The sequence below is a fragment of the Thunnus maccoyii genome, chromosome 4 (genome assembly GCF_910596095.1).
Source record: "Thunnus maccoyii chromosome 4, fThuMac1.1, whole genome shotgun sequence".
Lineage (NCBI taxonomy): Eukaryota > Metazoa > Chordata > Actinopteri > Scombriformes > Scombridae > Thunnus > Thunnus maccoyii.
The window spans coordinates 19,396,709-19,415,924 of record NC_056536.1 but is presented as its reverse complement, the minus strand read 5'-3'; the positions used below and the strand labels follow the sequence as shown (position 1 = coordinate 19,415,924).

General features: G+C 41.8%; 1 protein-coding gene across 4 annotated transcripts in view; it reads left to right on the top strand.

Annotated features, from left to right (window-relative positions):
* The window catches only part of LOC121895520 (cyclin-dependent kinase 17-like), a 41,666-nt gene that overhangs the window by 19,763 nt on the left and 2,687 nt on the right, over positions 1-19,216 (top strand). For 3 of the 4 annotated variants that reach the window (XM_042408734.1, XM_042408733.1, XM_042408732.1), the window contains exons 3-15: positions 4,001-4,134; positions 7,405-7,530; positions 12,556-12,612; positions 12,702-12,816; positions 13,030-13,124; positions 13,272-13,334; positions 13,636-13,759; positions 14,398-14,518; positions 15,240-15,337; positions 15,431-15,536; positions 15,795-15,837; positions 15,948-16,038; positions 16,116-16,193. In XM_042408734.1, the coding sequence (XP_042264668.1) occupies positions 4,001-4,134; positions 7,405-7,530; positions 12,556-12,612; positions 12,702-12,816; positions 13,030-13,124; positions 13,272-13,334; positions 13,636-13,759; positions 14,398-14,518; positions 15,240-15,337; positions 15,431-15,536; positions 15,795-15,837; positions 15,948-16,038; positions 16,116-16,193 (1,251 nt within the window). Of the gene's footprint in view, positions 1-4,000; positions 4,135-7,404; positions 7,531-12,555; positions 12,613-12,701; positions 12,817-13,029; positions 13,125-13,271; positions 13,335-13,635; positions 13,760-14,397; positions 14,519-15,239; positions 15,338-15,430; positions 15,537-15,794; positions 15,838-15,947; positions 16,039-16,115; positions 16,194-17,462; positions 19,199-19,216 lie in introns of those variants that run through there. The other variant, XM_042408735.1, reaches the window with a different exon arrangement.

Sequence of the window (19,216 nt, the reverse complement as noted above, 5' to 3'; positions counted from 1 at the left end):
CTCGGAGGAGCCGTAAGTTTGAGTCTATTAGCGTGTGTGAATCATATAGATGGAGGCAGAACACCTGTTATTCTGAGATGACGGGGTGTAACAGTTTTCGGCTTGAGTGTGTCGGACTGTCTCTGCAGCATTTTGCCTACCTGCACGGCGTTTGACCTTCCTTAGTCAGCAAGCGGAGTGCGACTGCGGAGTGAAAAAGAGCGAGAAAGAGAGGAGGAGAGAGGGAGTGTCTACAGGAAGACAGAGCGAGAGAGAGACAGAGAGAGAGAGTGCTAAAGTGGAGTAGTAGCTGAGGGAGTTGTTGCATTGTGATTAGTGTGTCTGAGCAGTCTGCACCGTCTTCTCAATGTAAGGCCTGTTCTCTGCTATACGGGACTCTCCTGGAGACACAGAGACAGCCTGATTGGATTTTGCTCAGAAACTTTGACCCTCAATCAGCTACACCCCACTACACTCCCACCCAGATCTACTGACTGGACATCAAGACTGGACTGAAGTTATCTAAATTTTTTGTCTCTTTGGGAAATGTATTTTTAAACACATTGTTTTTCAAGTGTAGTGCTTTTGAATCTTCTGGAACAATGGATATGTCAGGCAACCCCCAAGGGTGCTCTGCCCAGGCTCCGAGGTTGGGAGACTCTAAGATGGGTGAGGTTAAACTGGGAGAGGGGGTGAGAACAGGGGAGAGAGACACCCCATTGAGGCTGTCACCTTTCCGTATGCTTCGAGTGCTGGACTCATGCCGTCCTCCTGGAAACCGTATCGGTGAGTGTCATCACTGTCATTTCCATCCTCATCTCCCCCCATTTCCTCACGTCCAATTTGATTTCCAAGACCATACTGATCCCATGACAGCATTTTTATGAGTTGAGTGAATTTTTAAGAGGTAAAATGTTGTCCAGTAGATGATACTGTAAGTACCTCGACATCTTTGTGCCATAGAAACGTTTAGAATAGTTTTATTTCCATTTAGTGACATGCCTGCATATATTGTGCATGATTTCATTCTGTGGGGCATGAAATGAAGATCAAACATGTGTCCTGAGGTTTTTATTAGCTACGAAAGACACGGAAATATGCTAAGTAGCTTTCTCTCTGAATATGCTGATTCCTCAGCTTTGAACATCTTAAACTAATTAATTTCTAAGTATTATTTCCTTAATGTGGCTGGTTTAAAGATTAGAAATGCAGTTGGTTGGCCCAGGGCAGTGTGTGTGTGTGTGTGTGTGGGGGTATCTTCAGGGATCCTATGGATTCCTCAGAGAAGTGAAGAGTCCTTCAAGTTCTTCTTTTAAATATTTTATTCGTTGCTCGTCAGTACAATGACTACAGTATCTCTATTCCTGCCACTCATGCCAAATTTAGACTTTATGCTGTCCTGTGCTTGAAATCAGTTTGAGAACACACGGCCTAAGAGCGAAAAAGGATGATTCACTTCAGAGCCTAGTCATAACAGTGGGTAATGCATCGGATGTGGACAGTGACTATTATTCTAACAGTGCACCTCTGAGCAACCCGCTGAACACGGTGTTTGGCCTTGCCAAGGGAGGGCAAAAAAAGATCTCCATTACTCTTTGAAGGGCCCTTGAAGTGAATCCGGCACTTACTTTACTTCTCTTAACATCCTTTCCACTGGCTTGTCAATCATTTTCTGAGGTGCTGCCAACATGTGCCTGAGATGGATTTCCAGCTAAGTGGTGTACACACAGAGTTGGGTGAGGTATGGATAGTCCTAAAAGCAGCCCACTCACTCTTCCAGACATGCTAGCAGGGAGTCAGCGACCCTAACTAGGCCAGCCAGGCTCCACACAGGGAGGCGATGGTGGCTCATGACATTTACTGTCTGCTCTAAGTCTGCCCTGGAAATGGAGCAGAAAGAACCTGCAGGAGACTGGAAAAGAATGTCCTGCGTGATTAGGAAGTGTGTGTGAGTAGGCATGTAAGTGTGTTTGTTTTGAGGAAGGGAAGTGAGTTGGGGAAGCTGGTTGCATGAGGGACAAATGGACGTACTGTATGTGTTAGCGTTATCGTATCATATTGTTTCAAGGCCCAGGTGATGGAATTTTCCTCCCAGATTAGTCGGCCTGTCTCGTCCACCCGCATCTGCTTGACTGTTTACGCAAACAGATCAAATCAGGACCTCTCCGAAAGCGAGAAAGACCTGTGACATAACAGCAGCACTGGATACTCACTCGTAGGGAGTCTGTGGTCATGTGTGTGCGTCTTATCAGTTTGTTGATATCCTGGATCCATTTCCCCTCACTCTGGTGTCAGTTAACTTGAGTTTAATGTTTCACCATCAAGGTTGTGAGAGTTGATGTGCAATATGATGACAGACTGCTCAGTTTTCTTGTTCGGTAAACATATCCAGTATCCCCGTGCCTGGCCTTGACGCCGTAGGCAGTAAGTCAGACTCAGAGGTTTACTGAGGATTTATACAGATGGATTTGTGTTTGGGTTGTGTTTAACTAATGAACATATGCTGCTTTTGTCAACAGATAGTAAGACCAATGGACAGATGTAGGCTGACATTAGCAGCTGGGATCTACACTAGTTGACTGTTTGTCTCAGTATCGCTGACACAATTCAAAGGTTATGTTGGCTTCTGAAAGAAATCCATTCAAAATCAGATTTAAAGTGTAGAAAGAGTTTTAATGGGTTTTTAGAAGGTTTATGGAAGGTTTATTTCTCAGTAGGGCAATAATAGTTTTGGGAAAATACCCAGTAAGGGGTTGACACACCGTACGCTCATGACAAATATTTTAAGGCTACTGCATATTATGTCATGCTTTTAGCAGTGCCAAAATATGTGTAATTAGTGTGAGTGAATGAGTGTGTATTTAGTGGATTTTGTTGATATACTGCTCAATAATCTTTTTCATGTTTTAGACCTAAGGCAGAGTCCTCAGGCCAGCTTGCCTTTCTCAAATCCTAACCTTGACTACATGAAAGAGACACCCACAAATGACCTAGAATCAGCCTCAGGTGATGTTGTCCCGCTTCACAGCTGACAGCTGACATTTATATATAATAAATAGCTTTACCTATCCGGCCCTCAGTCGTTCTATTCCACAGCTGACGTGTCCCAGTCACTCAAGGGACTTACAGTAGTTTTTGTTCCTCTTCATCACCTCTCCCCACCAAAACCATCCTCTGTCTGATCCTCTAATCTTCCCTCTATCGCCCTCTTCTCTGCCTGTGGTGGCTGTTTAAAATGTAAACAGTAGATGGTGGTAAGGTAAGATGGTGCCAGTGCTCACAGTGAGCTTTGACATCTGTCATTTCCTCGTTCGAAGCAGTTTGCTCCACCAAACGCAAGACAAACATGCACACGCATACTGTATGTGCTGTACATGACCTAGTCTTTAGAGGTATCTGGCGTGATGCACTGAAACCCAAAGAGAGACCCTTCCCCCCACATTTACTCACACACACACACACACACACACACACACACACACACACACACACACACACACACACACAGACTCGTACACCATTGAAGAAGGCAGTCCTGTCTGCTGCACCGTGACTCATTAATCAGATGGATTCTGGGAGGGATGGAGGTGTGGGGGGTGGTGGGCAGAGACGGGAAAGCTCCTATTGCATGCAGGGTAATATCGATCTCTGACCTCCTCATCTTACCAGTGGCATTTTACACACACTCAGCTAACACCCCTGCATGGCTGGTGGTACAATCCATCATCTGGGGGTTCGGGAACCCTACTATGGCTTTCACAGGGGGGGTGAATGAAATCTAAGAAAGACAAAAGGTTGTGTCCTGCGATGGGCACATGGAGAGAGTGATGAAAGAGAAAACACAAAACAAAACAACCAAAAAGTGATCTCAAAAAGAACAGAGATGAATGGAAGTATGAAATCCCTCTCAAAGGTGATTTGTAAAAATACTCAGCTCAGGTTTGGTTTTTTCGCCAGCACACAATGTCACAGAGTGCGAATCCTCACAATAACAGTCTGTTTGTGTCTGTGTCTGCTACAGGTATTGTCCATGAGAATGTGAAGATGGGTTCAGATGGGGAGAGCGACCAAGCATCTGGGACGTCTTCTGATGAGGTCCAGAGTCCGGTCAGGGTCCGTATGAGGAACAACCACCATCGGCGCATCTCTAATGAGGTACTGGAAGCCAGAGACACACACCTGCTACATACACACCTGCTTGTACACCAGCCATACTGCACTCATACATCTAACCAGACAAAAGCACACCTGAACACAACATTATTCAATGAGATTTAACAATGATCTCGCAGATTACTTCTGGGCTCTGTCCGAAAACATTCACTCCTTCACTATTTGCTGCTAAAATGGTGAACTCACTATATTCTATGGTGGACTACCATTATACAGTAAATAGTGAACGATTTAGGACAAAGTCCTGGCTTTTGTGTCACTAGGTTTAACATACAGTAAGTCACCCGTCTCCAAAAATGCACCTGTGCGGTCTGTGGATAGGTAAAGTGCTATACAGTAAGTTGCTTTGTTTACCCTCTTCCCTTAGTATGTGCTCTTGTCTCGGTCAGACTGTGTGTGCGTGTGTGTCTGTTTGAAGGAGTTGTAGAGTTGATGAGCACAGCAGCATTATGGGAAATGCCTCTGGACACACAGGCTGCTGCCTCTGACTGCTGTGAACAGTGGAAGGGACTAATTTAGACCATGTTTACCACACACAGAGAGAGAGAGAGAGAGAGAGAGAGAGAGAGAGAGAGAGAGAAAGAGAGAGGAGGGGCGCACTGATGGAGAGGAAAATGCTAGGATGAGAGAGTAATTATGGAAGTAGGAATAATTATTGGTATGACAAAGAAAAAGGAGATCCGGAGGAAGAGAGAGAAGAGGGAGAAGGAGAGATGGAGGACAAAATGACGGTGGGAGAAAACAGAAAAACCATGTTTCCTCTCAGCCACCCTCCTCCATTCACCCCTTCCCCCCATCTGCCTTCCTCCCCTCAGGAATCTGTTCATTCCTCTCTCCTCTGCTCCTGCTTTCCCCCTCCTCCTCCTCCTCCTCTTTTTTCCTCCTCCTCCTCCTCCTTCTCTGAGCATGTGGATGGCACTCTACCACAGTGCCACTCTCTCTCTCTCTCTCTTACTGTCAGTGTGTGTGCAGTCATGTGGCAGGTCAGAGACATGCATCGTGGAAAGCGCATGTGTGTGAGTGTATAGAAAGACACATTTAAGGAGGACAATGAGGGAGCTACTAGAGCTGTTCTGCATTGTGAGTATGGGGGGCACGTGTGTTTGTATTTGTGTGTGGACCTTTATTCAATCTATACCAGGGAATAAGAGGACATGAGTGTCAGTCTTTGTGAACTTGTGTCCATTGTTACTCTTTTGTAAAGTGCATGTGCAAAGATCTGTTTTTTTGGTCATCAGAAGTCACTAGAATTATGAACTGTATTAAATATGTGTATTAGTAGAACCATTTTAGGAAATTAGTACATTCCTGAGAGGAAATCCATCTTTATTGTGTTGCTCTTACCTTATATGGTGTTGCTATGCTTGCTTTCCACATGTTTTACGCTTTGCAGACATTCAGTGGAGCTTACAAATGTGTAAATCACTCAGGTCAGTCTGTAGGTCATGTCAGTGCATGTGTCTGTGGCTTATTTTTCATATCATGTGCTTATTCAGTCTGCAGCATTGCCGGATCTTTACTGTTTGTGTGTGTGTGAGAGTATGTTTTCAGGGTGTGTGTCGAAACTGTGGAGGGTGTCACTGTCCTTAGGGTGACGGCTTGTATGTAATACCGAATGTTATGTTAGCCAGTGAGCTCAGATAAAACCATTAGAGGCGTGAAATCCCTCTGCCTTTCATCTTTAAGCACACAAACACACACACACACACACACACACACTTTTCACCCTCCCACTAACGTTCATATGTAAACACACATATCATTTCACATACACATTGAGGACACATACTGTGAGGCTGTTGGGACTGGGCCAGGCAGCCCCTGCTGCCATGGAAACAACGTGTGATTGGCACCTTGCCAGAGAACGTGTCCTACATGGATAACGTATAGGAGCGATGCATTGTGGGAAAAGTAGCATCACACAAATTGCATTTCCGCAATGGCTAAGTTAATGTTAACTTTAAAAAAAAACATAGTGATCCAAGTATAAGATGATGTTTAATTCTCAAAATTACATTTAAGAATTGGGTCATAGCAAAATCTCGCCAAATAGAAGTTATTCTCAAGAGATTTCACACAGTTTCCAATTGGAATTGACATCTTGACATAGAAACAGTACACACACTCAAAGAGAAGTCAACTACAGTAGGCAGCCGCTTACTAACATATCAAGAATTTTTAACAACAAAAAGACTGGTTACAGATGTTTTCCAGATAAGTTTCTAAACCTTCTCACTCTGCCACCAATGCACTCTGAAAATGAGTCTGGAACTTGCCAGGAACTTGTCAGGAACTAGTCCCATCATGTAGTAGCTTTGCAACTGACCTTTCATTCAGCCTTATGAGACATAAATGTCACTCACATCATCATTCAACATTCATATAGACAAGAGCAGATGGCACCTGTTAAACAAAGATTCGTATTTGACTAGAGTGAGCGGCCATCACTTGACTAACTCCTTGCTGGCAGAGACAGATGGAGAAAGCTGATTGTGTTCTTTTCTTTTTTAAGTAGCAGAAAAGTAGGCCAAATAACTAAGGCTTATGAAAGAGTTTTGAAGCTAGATCATGGGGATTGATTAAAGCAAAGTCATCAAAGTATCAAGCGGTCAAGAAATATGGCGTCACATAATGTCAGGTGAAAAGAAGTGATGAACAGTCTAGGGTTGATAATGGTTGATTAATACACGAATCCACTGGTTAATGGTGTGGTTGGTGTATCAAGACGAGAAGGTGAAACTTTGTCATATTTACTCTACTTTATTGAAATTACTCAATCCCAGAGTCCAAGATGACGTCCTCAACTGTCTTCTTTTGTCCCGACCGACAGTCCACGTACAAAGATTTTCAGTTTTCTATCATAGAAGACTAAAGAAACCAGAAAATATTTAAGAAACTGGAGCCAGAGAATTTTGACATTTTTACTTAAAGAATGACTCAAAACAATTAATCGATTATCAAAATATTTGCCAATTTTCTGTCAATCGATTGTCAATCTGTCAATTGTTGCAGCTCTATATTACAGTACATGTTGCAGCACATTAATAGATGCCAAATATACAAATGTCAAATAACATAGATAGTATCTTATATTCTGGCCTTTATGGTATATAATTGACTGTGACTGCCTGATAATGTATCAGTATTACAGGTTTCAATTTCGGGAGAAAAATTAAACTCTTGTGATTGATATATTGTGATACTCACAAACCTCTTTCTGTGTCTCTTTGAATCTTTCTCTCTCTGTTTCAGGACATAAACAAACGTTTGTCTCTCCCAGCTGATATCAGGCTACCGGAGGGCTATTTGGAGAAGTTTGCCATGAACAGCCCGCCCTTCGACAAACCCATGAGCCGCAGGCTACGACGCGCTTCGTTGGTCAGTGCTCTCTGTGTGTGTGTGTATGTGTGTGTGTGTGTGCGCGCGCGTGTGTGTGTATATATTTGCATCTGTATATATGTGTGCAAAGCAGCTGAAACTAGTTTTAGTCAGCTGCACGGGTGATGCGTCGGTCCCTACTTTGTATCTGCGTGCGTACGACTCTTTTGATGTTGCTTTGTTCTGAAACAAAGGTAATATGAACTTGCAATGCCATTGTATGCTACTATAATGGTTGACTAAGGCCATTATATCCACTGACACACACACACGCTGCAAACACACAAACAGACTCATTTTAAATGCGCGCTGAGTTACGCTATAAAGCTTACAATGGCTCAGTAGGGGGATGAATGATGAGTTCTGTATTATGTATCCAGGCCAAGAGCATTATGGGTAAGAATCTGAGGGTGGGAGAGTGAGGAGGGGTCTGGTTGGATAGAGAGGGGGGGGGTTAATGGGGGAAAAATAGGCAAATATTCATGAATATGCAGCATATCCCTTTATGCCTCTTTGTATTGATACTGAAGTACTCTTGCTCTTTCTCTTGGTTTTTATTTTGGGCGCACTTTATTCCACATCTCTCTTTTGTTTCTGCCATCACTCACTTTCTCAAGTTAAAGGAAGAGCTCTCTGTTTGGCTCTCTCTCCACACCTTACATGCTCGCTCTTTACTGATACATTTTACTTTAAACGCGACTACAGAAAGCCTCGATATTCTATGGGAAAGTGTAGAGAACTCTCCCTCCATCAACCATTTTTGCTGGTAATTATTGAACAGGGCCAGTGCCCTGCCTCTGGCTCGCTGCTTGAAGTGATTTAATGACGCAGCTTTTCTGCAGGCGTCTCACAGAGATGAAAGGAAAGAATCTTTTGAAGGGAGGTTTGCAGGGAAGAAGAGAGGTTTATGGTGTAAGAGTGGATGAGAAGAACCGGGTAGACTGTAGATATGTTTGTGTCTTTACATTGTAAACGAGCGGCAGACATTTTCTGACATGCTTGGGTCTGTCCACTTGTGTGTGTGTGTGTGTGTGTGTGTGTGTGTGTGTGTGTGTGTGTGTGTGTGTGTGTGTGTGTGTGTGTGGTGTGTCTTTAGGGTTGTTGTATGTATGTGATGTAATAGATCAATCAATAATTCAGCAGCAGAGTCAGTCTCATCTGCTGCAGCTCCTCTCCTGACTAGGATTACACACCGGGACACCTTGAAGTCAGCGAGAGAGCAAGGAAGTAAGAGAGGGAGAGACACAGAGAGGGATGACATGAGAATATTAAGGAATAAACGATAGGAAAGCATGATTATTTTTGGTGGTAAGATTATGAGAACGTGGATGATCAAATACGTAGAAGGAAGTGTAATAAAAGACAAATAGCTAAAACCAGTGTACTCGGATTCAAGTTGATAAGCAGAAAAGGAAATATTTTGTTTGATCTCAGCCACCTTGCTGAGTATATACAGGTAGCTACAGCACAGCTAAATGGCTCATATTGTTTACCGTATGTAGTGAAGTGCATCCATTCAGAAATATGTTTTGACTGTGCAGTGCACTGTTGGCACAAAAGTTTCTCTCCGTATGCTTCCGGCCTACTTTTACACAGATTTAGTGACAACATGCTCTAAGCTGGAGCCTTGGAATAAATTGGGGCATCACTTTATATATGTTCCTCATACATTTTAACACTGCCCCCTAGCTCTGGTTGAAAAAACATTGGCACAGAAAAGTCTTCCCAAATGTGAATGTATATGTAGCTGCTCCCTCAGTCAGTCACACTTCACTTGAATGAACGTAAGCTTATAAATGATAGTATGTTTCTGATGTAATAGCTTTTGGGCTTCCAGCGTGCTTGTCATTTGTTACCGTAACATAGAACGTGTGTCGGGTGTCCCGTAACAGACGGTCACATTTGAAACCGTGTATTTTGATCTTTGAATCGCTTCCAATGTAATACGAGCGAAGTCGGTCGGTATCACTTTTCTTTCATGGCTGTTGCCCATTGATAATCAATTATTCACAACAGTCCAAATGAAATTCAGTGTCCAACGGTGCTGATGAAGGAGATGTCATTGTGATCCTCAAACCACATCCCTTGACCGTGTTATGCAACACTCACTTTTTTTTTTTTTTTTTTTTTTTGGACCCGTTCAACCCTGAAGTGACAGAATGTTAAACTCTGTGACTGCTAAACTGAAAATCCACCAGTTGTATGTGCGCCTCTCCTCTTGGTTATATGTAGAAGTTAAGATTATGTTGTTAAAGGATAAAAACAAATGAAAAAAATAATTACTGAGCTCAAGTGTCGGCTCACTCCTTTAGCCTTGTCCGTCGCTGTCAGCGGGTTTATACATGAAAAAGGTGACACAGAACAAGATGTTTATTGGTTGATTGATTGAAGCCCTAAGGACTGGCTACATCGTGTTAATGAAAGGACTCCTTTCCTCCCACCTCCCATAGCCGCCTATTTTCTTAGCAGAAGGTCATCATTTTCTCTCTCCCACTCAATACTCTCAATCCATCGTCCTTCTTCTCCCATCCAGCCTTCTTACAGGCAAATCCTAATTAAAAATGAAGTGTGGTCAAGGTAATGGACGTTCTTCTCTATACACATTAGATCCCAGCTGCAAACATCTCTCTTCTCACATTTCTTACTTTTTGCTGTCAGTCGATCTATCTGTATTTCTCCTCAGCTCCTATATAAGCACAAACAGAACACACACACACACACACACACACACACACACACACACACACACACACACACACACACTTTGTTTGGTTTTATGTTGCTTTAATTTTGTCACTAAAACTTGTGCTGACCTAGTTCTGCTGAGTAAGCTCACTGGAGTGTTGGGAATGAAATGAACCCGTTGCCATCGAAAGCATACGCAGGCGCACGCACTCACACAAAAAAGGGTTGTAAGGTACGTGGACAGGGAGCGCAGCTAGAGTGGGCTGGAAGTAAAGAGCTGTGGTCCTCCTTTGTGTCAGAGACACTTCAACAACGCAAGAGACCACAAATTTATTTTCTGGAGCGGGATCGGTGTGGGAGGTTGGGGGAGGTGGCGATAGGGTATGTGTGTTTTATGTGTTTTTGAATGTGTGTGTGTGTGTGTGTGTGTGTGTGTGTGTGTGTGTGTGTGTGTGTTGCTCATGAGACAGACTCCCCTGTCAAATGAGCAGCACAGCTTAGCAACAGCTCCTGACAGCCCCTGTCATAAACAGAGAGGGGAGCTGTGTGTGTGTGTGTGTGTGTGTGTGTGTGTGTGTGTGTGTGTGTGTGTGTGTGTGTGTGTGCAGGGTGAGTGTGTTTATATTTGAGCATAGGCTTTGTGTCTCATCACAAAATATTCTCTTGCCTACAAACACACAGTCACAGAGTCATATACATACAATACATACCTCTGCACATGCTATACATACATGCATATGCACACACACACATTTTTACTGATATCATTTCATTCATGTTTGTTTTTTATTGTTTCCAATATTTATTTTCAATAATTGCAAAATACAGGATGCAAAACTAGATATTGATACTGATTTTTTTTTTTGAAGATGCTTCTTTTTTTAATCAATTATGCAAAATACAATTTCTGCATACCCATGCTCACACACACACACACACTTGTATGTGTGTGTAAGTGTGTCATCTTGTGTCCGAGCCTGATCTGACATTGGCTTTTAGGCATGCCTTTAAAAAGATCACATGCTTCATCAACTAACTTGGTCACTGGAGACCCCTCCCCCTCACACACACACACACACACACACACACACACACACACACACACACACAGACATACATGCGATTGTCTTAACATTCATATCAGCATCATGATGGGATGGTCCAGCACAAGATTGAAGGAGATGGGTAGGCTCGGAGAGATGAACATAGATAAAACATGGCTGAAACGACCCTGACAGAGATAGACAAATAAGTGAGGAAAAGTGACAGTGAGAGGGATAAACACTGACAGGCCTGTGGGTATCACAGCTTGACATAGCTACATCCATCTATAATTCATGACCTCGAAACCTGGGGGCCACATACATTATGCAGCTAAACCTTTATTAACAGAATCCAGGATTAATTCAGAATGTATTATGCACACACAGATGTGAAGTGTGCCACTAGATATCTATAGAAATGTTTAGAAATAAATACGTAATCCCCTTCAAGTTGTCTGGAGTGAAACATCTACTGCCAAACTCTTTGTTATACTGACTTCCTGTGGCCAAAGTATACATGTGCAACTTGCAAATACAATACTTTGATGCAATAAAAGGGGAGGAGGCATTGAGGAGAAGTAACATTTTGTTCAGATTAGGCCAACAAACGGTCTGCCATGTCTTCTACAGTATGAGATGCAGTGTGTGTGTGTGTGTGTGTGTGTGTGTGTGTGTGTGTGTGTGTGTGTTTGTGCATGTACTGTACATGGTGTTGCATGATGTACAATGTCTCAGACAGCCACTATCTTCAATGTCAGTGTCAGAGATTTGACTAAATTTTAAGATTACGCCAAGATATAACATACAGTGCACTTGCATTTACTATATAGGTTGTCCTTTCTGAAATGTGATGTCTGCGCACTCAAAAATATCAAATAAACATAAAAATGGTCCAACCAGCTAAGACCTGGAGGACAATTTCCAATATCCAATCAGACACATGCCATTTCTCCAGGGTGCTAAACTGTGTCAGCAGTGATAGGACAGTAACGTACTAAATGTTGGAGAAACCGGGCTGATGTTTTAGGAGAGTCAAAAAGACACGCACGCAGAATAACAAGGCCTGGTGACTCAGACCCCTGCAGTTGTAGGCCAAATGTCAAGAGCAATGGGACTGAAATCTGAACTAAGAGCTGCAGCCCGGAGGATTTGATTCCAGAGATAACGTAAATATGGTGGACGGCCTAGCCTGGTCTACAATCAGGCAGTACTCAAAATAAATATGAATTGGCGTCTTGATAATACACATTTATAGTGCTTATACCTTCCTTAACTTTCCCTTTTCTGTCTTCTCTAGTCTGAAATCGGCTTTGGGAAACTCGAGACCTACATCAAACTGGACAAATTAGGGGAGGTGAGATCAATCGGAAAATCCGCAAAAGTGACATTAAACACATAGAAACTCCTCCCGAAAATGCATCCACATGCTTTCCATCTCTACAGGGGACCTACGCTACAGTTTTTAAGGGACGAAGCAAGTTAACAGACAACTTGGTAGCGCTGAAAGAGATCCGACTGGAGCATGAAGAGGGTGCACCCTGCACAGCTATTCGAGAAGGTACTGAACTGCTGTTAAGTTTAAATCACGGTCAACGCTGGATCATATTGTCAAGAAGCATGTACAGTTTGGTTTTAACAGTGTTTCTTGGACCTACAGTAGTCGCTAGTGCCTTGTACCTCCCTGAGCTATTGGTAAACTATGAGCTGTTACTTCTACTACATAGGGTGTCTGTGTTTGACTGACAGTCTCTGATGTGTCTCCTTCTTCTAGTGTCTCTACTGAAAGACCTGAAGCACGCCAATATTGTCACCCTCCATGACATAATCCACACTGACAAGTGCCTGACACTCGTGTTTGAGTATCTGGTGAGTGTGTATACTGTGCTTATGTGCATTTTTACCGTGTGTGTTTGTCTATAAAGGTCTTATACTAATCTGAATGTCTACACTGCATATCTACACTTTCATTCTTTCTTTCTTTCTTTCTTTCTCTCTGTCTCTCTCTCTCATCAGGAAAAAGATCTGAAGCAGTACATGGATGACTGTGGGAGCATCATGAGCGTACACAATGTCAAGGTAATTCAGAGTAATGCTGTAATAATCTGGTCAGTGCTGAGTGAGAATTCTGCAGTAATGAATGAATTGCCGTTGAATGTTTTCGACAATGTAAATAGAGAATAATCTCTTGTCTTGATTTATACTTTAGAGAGTGGCATAAAATTGGCAGGCCGCTTGGCTTCTGAATGTTAGATCTAAAAATGTCTGAGTTATTTGAGCATCGTGTCATAAAAATACAACAGAATTTTTGCTGTAATAATAAATCATTTATTTTCTTCCTAGTGTTTAATGTAATATTCTCCTCTCCTCTCCTCTCCAGATCTTCCTCTTCCAGCTGTTACGAGGTCTGGCATACTGCCACAGAAGGAAGGTCCTCCACAGAGACCTTAAACCCCAGAACCTGCTCATTAACGAAAAAGGAGAGCTGAAACTTGCAGACTTTGGTACACCCTAACTTTTACCTGATTTCCTACAATAACAACTACAGTTTGCAAGTTTGCAAAATGTTCAAAACTAGATGCAACAGCTACAATTAGCTGATAATTTACAGAGAGCTTTGAAAAATATTCCTGCCTTCCCCCCCAAATGATGTATCATAAAACAGAAGTAAGAGTGTTAAAGCCTCACTAGCGGCCCCTAAAGGCCATGCCGCTCCTTACACCCAACTGGACAGCATAGTGTGAAGGGATTTACCACCCAACACTGCCCTCTTTAGGCATTCAGCATTATGACATACTGTTACACATACTGTAGTGTAGTGTAATCCCTCTTTGTAAGTTGCTAATTAATGTTAGTCAGATAAAATGGAAATCTAGAATTACATGATACACTAACATAAAACAGTTTAATAAGATGTACAGTTTTCCCATTTTTAAATGATGTCTAAATCAATACGTAAAAACAAAGTATATAAAAGTGAAAATGCAAAGAGTTCTTAATTCTGTCTTTATTCAGTGTGTGAAGTTTCATTGTGATATGACGAGTTCTGTTCACCTTTGTTGTCCCACAGTATGTAAATAAGGCAATATCTTCATAATTTTGTGTCTTTTTTGGGGGGTGTTTCTTTGTTGCTTGAATTAAGGTTTGGCACGAGCCAAGTCTGTCCCTACAAAGACCTACTCAAATGAAGTCGTAACATTATGGTACCGACCACCAGATGTGCTTCTAGGCTCCACTGAGTACTCTACACCCATAGACATGTGGTGAGCAAACACTATTGTCTGTCTGCCTTTTTTCTTTATGCTTTTTTCTTAGTTTTTGTCTTTATCTTAAGTGCTTCTGTCAATCCTCCAAGCTTCCCCCCAAATCCAAACATTTTGCTGTTACAGTTAAGGTGCAAATTTTTGATAGTGGTTTGGGAGGAAATTTGGGTGCTATATTACACTGAATATTTGATGTAACTTTAGTCATTTCTTTCTGGACTTAGATTTGAAATTAGTCCCTTGTTTTGCTTCGCTGGGGTGTTGCTTCATAGTATGTTGTGTGATGCTGTATACGACCATTTAAAGTACTTAGAGCAGTACTGGTACTTATTAGACAGAAACCACAGTCTGGAGTAGTTTGCATTTATTTGCATTTACATTTGATACTACTTTGTACTTTGTACTTTATACTTTGTATAACATCTGATCACTTTGCACTTTATGATATGAGCATTTTGGAACCTATTAGATAAAATACTTTTATGATATTGTTGTTAAAGTGGTGTGCAGATTCCCTCTGCAGTGGCTTGAGTCATATGGACTTTAATCTTTGCAGTCTGCACAGTGTAATCTTAGGTCATATAACATTGCTGTGTTGCATTATGGGTGACAAACATTAGAAGCATAGTGTATGTTACCTACTTAGATGTTACATGTGCTGTATCGTACACTAATTTGTGTTGGCTGACACTTACTCTGCTGTTTCTGTCTCTTCGTTCAGGGGTGTGGGCTGTATCTTCTATGAAATGATCACAGGCAGACCTCTCTTCCCTGGATCGACTGTGGAGGATGAGCTACACCTCATATTCCGCATCCTTGGTGAGACGACAACAGGAGAATTAAGACAAGCATTTCCTTGTGCAAAGTTTTTGTTGTGCATATGTCACCTAATCTAAAATATCTCTTCAACAGGTACGCCTACAGAAGAGACTTGGCCTGGTATCACCACCAGTGAAGAGTTTAAGACATACAATTTCCCCAAATACCACGCAGAGCCCCTTGTTAATCACGCACCCAGGTGTGTAGATTTGGGTGTATGTTCTCACAGCAGTGGATGCATTAGTGTGTGTGTGTGTAGGTTTAAGTGACTGAGATACATTAGATGTAATAAGATAAGACGCAGAATTGATTTTTCAGTAGGAACGGTAGTCAAGCATTTCCGCCACTGTTGAAACGGCAGGAACACTACACTGCTTTATGAGGCTTAGGTCAGCATTCGATTACACTGACTCGATTCTCCCTCTCTACACTTCCTCTCTCGCTTTCTATCACACAGGATAGACAATGATGGTCATGACTTGCTCTCCGTGCTTCTCCAGGTATTGGACGTTGCTGTATTAGATACTTTACTTTACTTTTTAAGATAAGTACATCTAATTAATTGTTAACAATCTTTTAAATGCTAACGATCTTATCTGTGTGTCTCTAGTTTGAGGCTAAGAAGCGCGTATCTGCCGAAGATGCTCTCAGACACACGTATTTCAGAAGTCTTGGGGACCAGGTTCAAACACTGGCTGACAGTGAGTATATCACTTACTTTAAAACACACATGTAGTGCACAAACACTGTCTCACCAACTTTCCGTCTTCTGCTTCAGCTGCATCCATCTTCTCCATAAAAGGCATTCAGCTCCAGAAAGATCCAGGGAAGAGATCCTCAGTCTACCCGGAGTCAAGTAAGTCCCCCAAGATAGAAAATAAAGGAGAAAAAGCAGAAAAATGAGGAATTCTCAGTGGGAATATGATAGAAAATAGGTTCTGCTCCCTGTCCTCTTCCTCCTCTTTTTTTTTTTCTCTGTCTAAATGTTTGCTTTATGTCGTCTCTCATGCCACTGTGTGGTCATAACTGTCACACAGATTCCCAGTCAATCGCCAGGTTCATGTTTACACCACATACAGATCCCCAACCCCTAAAATTTACAACAGTTCCTGCAAGACACATTAAAGTGATGTTGAACCTCGTTTGGCATAAGCTTCTGGCCATTACTGTATAAAAGTCAAAATATGGTTAAATGCCTGTAAAAGGTACTACTGTGGTCTTTGAAGAAGGAACTTGGGATACATTTTTTGTTTCTGTCTCCACTCTGCATGGAAAAAAATGTAATGAGTAAAAGAAAAGACTTTCTGAGTATAAATGAACAGATTCTGACCAAATTTAAAACATTTTTTTTTTTTTTTTCAAGTTCTTCTTAAAGTTATTTTACTTATTTTCATCTTCAGTAGTGGTAATTGTGCATGTTTTTATGTAGCCATTTTAGAAGGGCTGTCAAATTTAAAAAGTAATACAAAGTTACCCAAAGTATGTGATGTTTTTTTAATAGTGACAATATGCTTTTATTGCATTCATTCATGTGCTCAAAAGTGCATTTTGCCATGCAGTGAGTGACAAAAATCTGTAGTGAGGCAATAAATCTATCCTGCCTGTCCCTCTCAGGCCACAAGAGGATCTTATACAGACAATAGACAATATGTGGACGTGTGCAGTATTATGGACAGGAAGCCATGAGTTTCCACCAAAGGTCAACGTTGCTTTAAGCTCTGTCAGATTTTTAAAAAAATGCAGTAATTACAATGTAATATTTTACATATAAATTTGACAATTCAAGCCATATACAGAAGCCCCATCATATACACCCAACTACTGAGTTACCATCCAATTACCTGTTTATATCTGATGTACCTTTTTGACATTTTGTTAGATTTACTTCAGTGTTTTGGTCTCTGTCACGTTCTCAGTGTGTGTGTGTGTCTCTTTTTTTTTTTCTGCTTCCGCTGACATGTTCTGATAAACTGTCCCCTTCTCTTTCTTGGTACCCATGCACTCTTCTTTCGCGATGTTCATCTTTTCCTTAATCCTTTCTATCTCCCTTGTGTACCCTACTCCAACTCCTCCGTAACACCTCTATATTCCCAACCTTCCCTTCTCCCCAACCCCCCCAAAAAAGCGATGGCCCATAAGCTAGGCTCTGCACCCTCGCAGTACTTCCAGAGAGAAGCAGCCAATCCCAGGGCTCAGAGTCACACTCTCTCCTCCAATTCCACTGGCTGAGTGGCCCCTACCGTCCTGGTAAATACGGTCTCTTTCATTCTGTCTGTCTTCTGTTCAGTTCCCTTTCTCTTTTTTCTATTTGGCTGTCACCTGGCCGCTTTTCTTCTGTCCATTTGCACCTTGTCTTTGTTGCAATCTCACCTTTATATATGTCTCTCCCGGTTGCTGAACCGGACTAAATGCGGTTGCATTTCTCTTCCCTTCTTGCGTTCCCTGAAACAAAACAACATATTATTACTCACTTGTTTAAACTCGTACAATTTAACTCTTTCTATTGTTTTTTTTTTTCTTTGTTAACTCCTCTCCCTTTCCCCATTTTTTGCTCCCTCGGGCGGCTTTTCCTCACATTTCAAGCCCTGCACCCACATGCGTCATCTCAGCTTTCACTTACCTAATCCTGTTTTTCTCAGAAGCGAGCCTCTCCCAGTGTTTATTTCAAGGGATGAAAGGGGCAACAATACATTCATAAAAGAAAAGAATGCGATCAGAGAACGGGGAGTCATTTGATTCTTTTCATTTGCAGTCCTGTTTAGGTTTCTCCAGCGAGAGATGTAGCCTTTTTGTGAGTCTGTAAGTGAAGAGTGAAGTGAGGGTGTAGTGTGTGTTTGTTTTTTTATTAGCATGGATATGAGTGTTTGTTTTACTGCAGTGCTGTTTTACAGTTACTGGTAAGTATTATTTAGCTTAAGTGACATGAGATCTGCTGTATTACAGGTTATAGAAAGTCTCGACAATGATAATAACAGTTACTCTATTTGGCCAAAAGTATCTTTACAAGTAGTTATTTTTATTTTTGGTCCAGGAATTTTAGAAAATGGTGTGCTTTCAACTTTGTGGCAACAGTTTGGAGAAAGCCCTTTACTGTTTCAGCAGGCCGATGCAACCGTGCACACAGGCCGTAGTCAGGATTGTAGAGATAATCAGGTCATGCAACAAAGGGGACACTGCAATTACATAATCAGCATTTTAAATCAGGACACTCCAATTGATTGGGATTCTTTTTTGTTTAATGCAGTTGATTGTTTAATTATATTTTGTAATTCTCCAACATGAAGATCTAGATACTGTTTCAAAGCTTGCCAGTAATAAGCTTTTAATGATTGTAGTTGTGATGGAATTTAATCTGGATTGGAAGTAATGTTAATATCCACCAAGTTTTTTTTGTAGTTTCTCCAGGTTGCTAAAACCCCCAAATTCCAGATAAAATTCTGGTCATGTTCATGATAGCTGCTGCATGCACAAAGCAAGATCTATAAAAAAAAATGTTTTTCAAGTTTGGTGTGGAAGAACCTGTCTGGCTTGTGCAGAGCACTGACCTTAACCCTATCAAATACTTTTTCGATGAAGTGGAACGCCGGCTGTGAGTCAGGCCTTATCGCCCAACATCAGTGCCAATCCTCTCTAATGCTCTTGTGGCTGATGGGAGTAAATCCCCGCAGCCAGGTTCCCAAATCTTGTGGAAAACCTTAAAAGAGCAGAGACAGCATTTTATTGCCCATGGCTTTGGAATAATGTTTAAAACCACATATAGGTGTAACGTTTGTGTGTCCAATACCTTTGGCCATATAGTTTATATTGTGTGTTGTGGGCATGGAGTGAAATCTGTGGGGGTGTGTGTGTGTCCAAACCAAATCCCAACATTTTTTCACA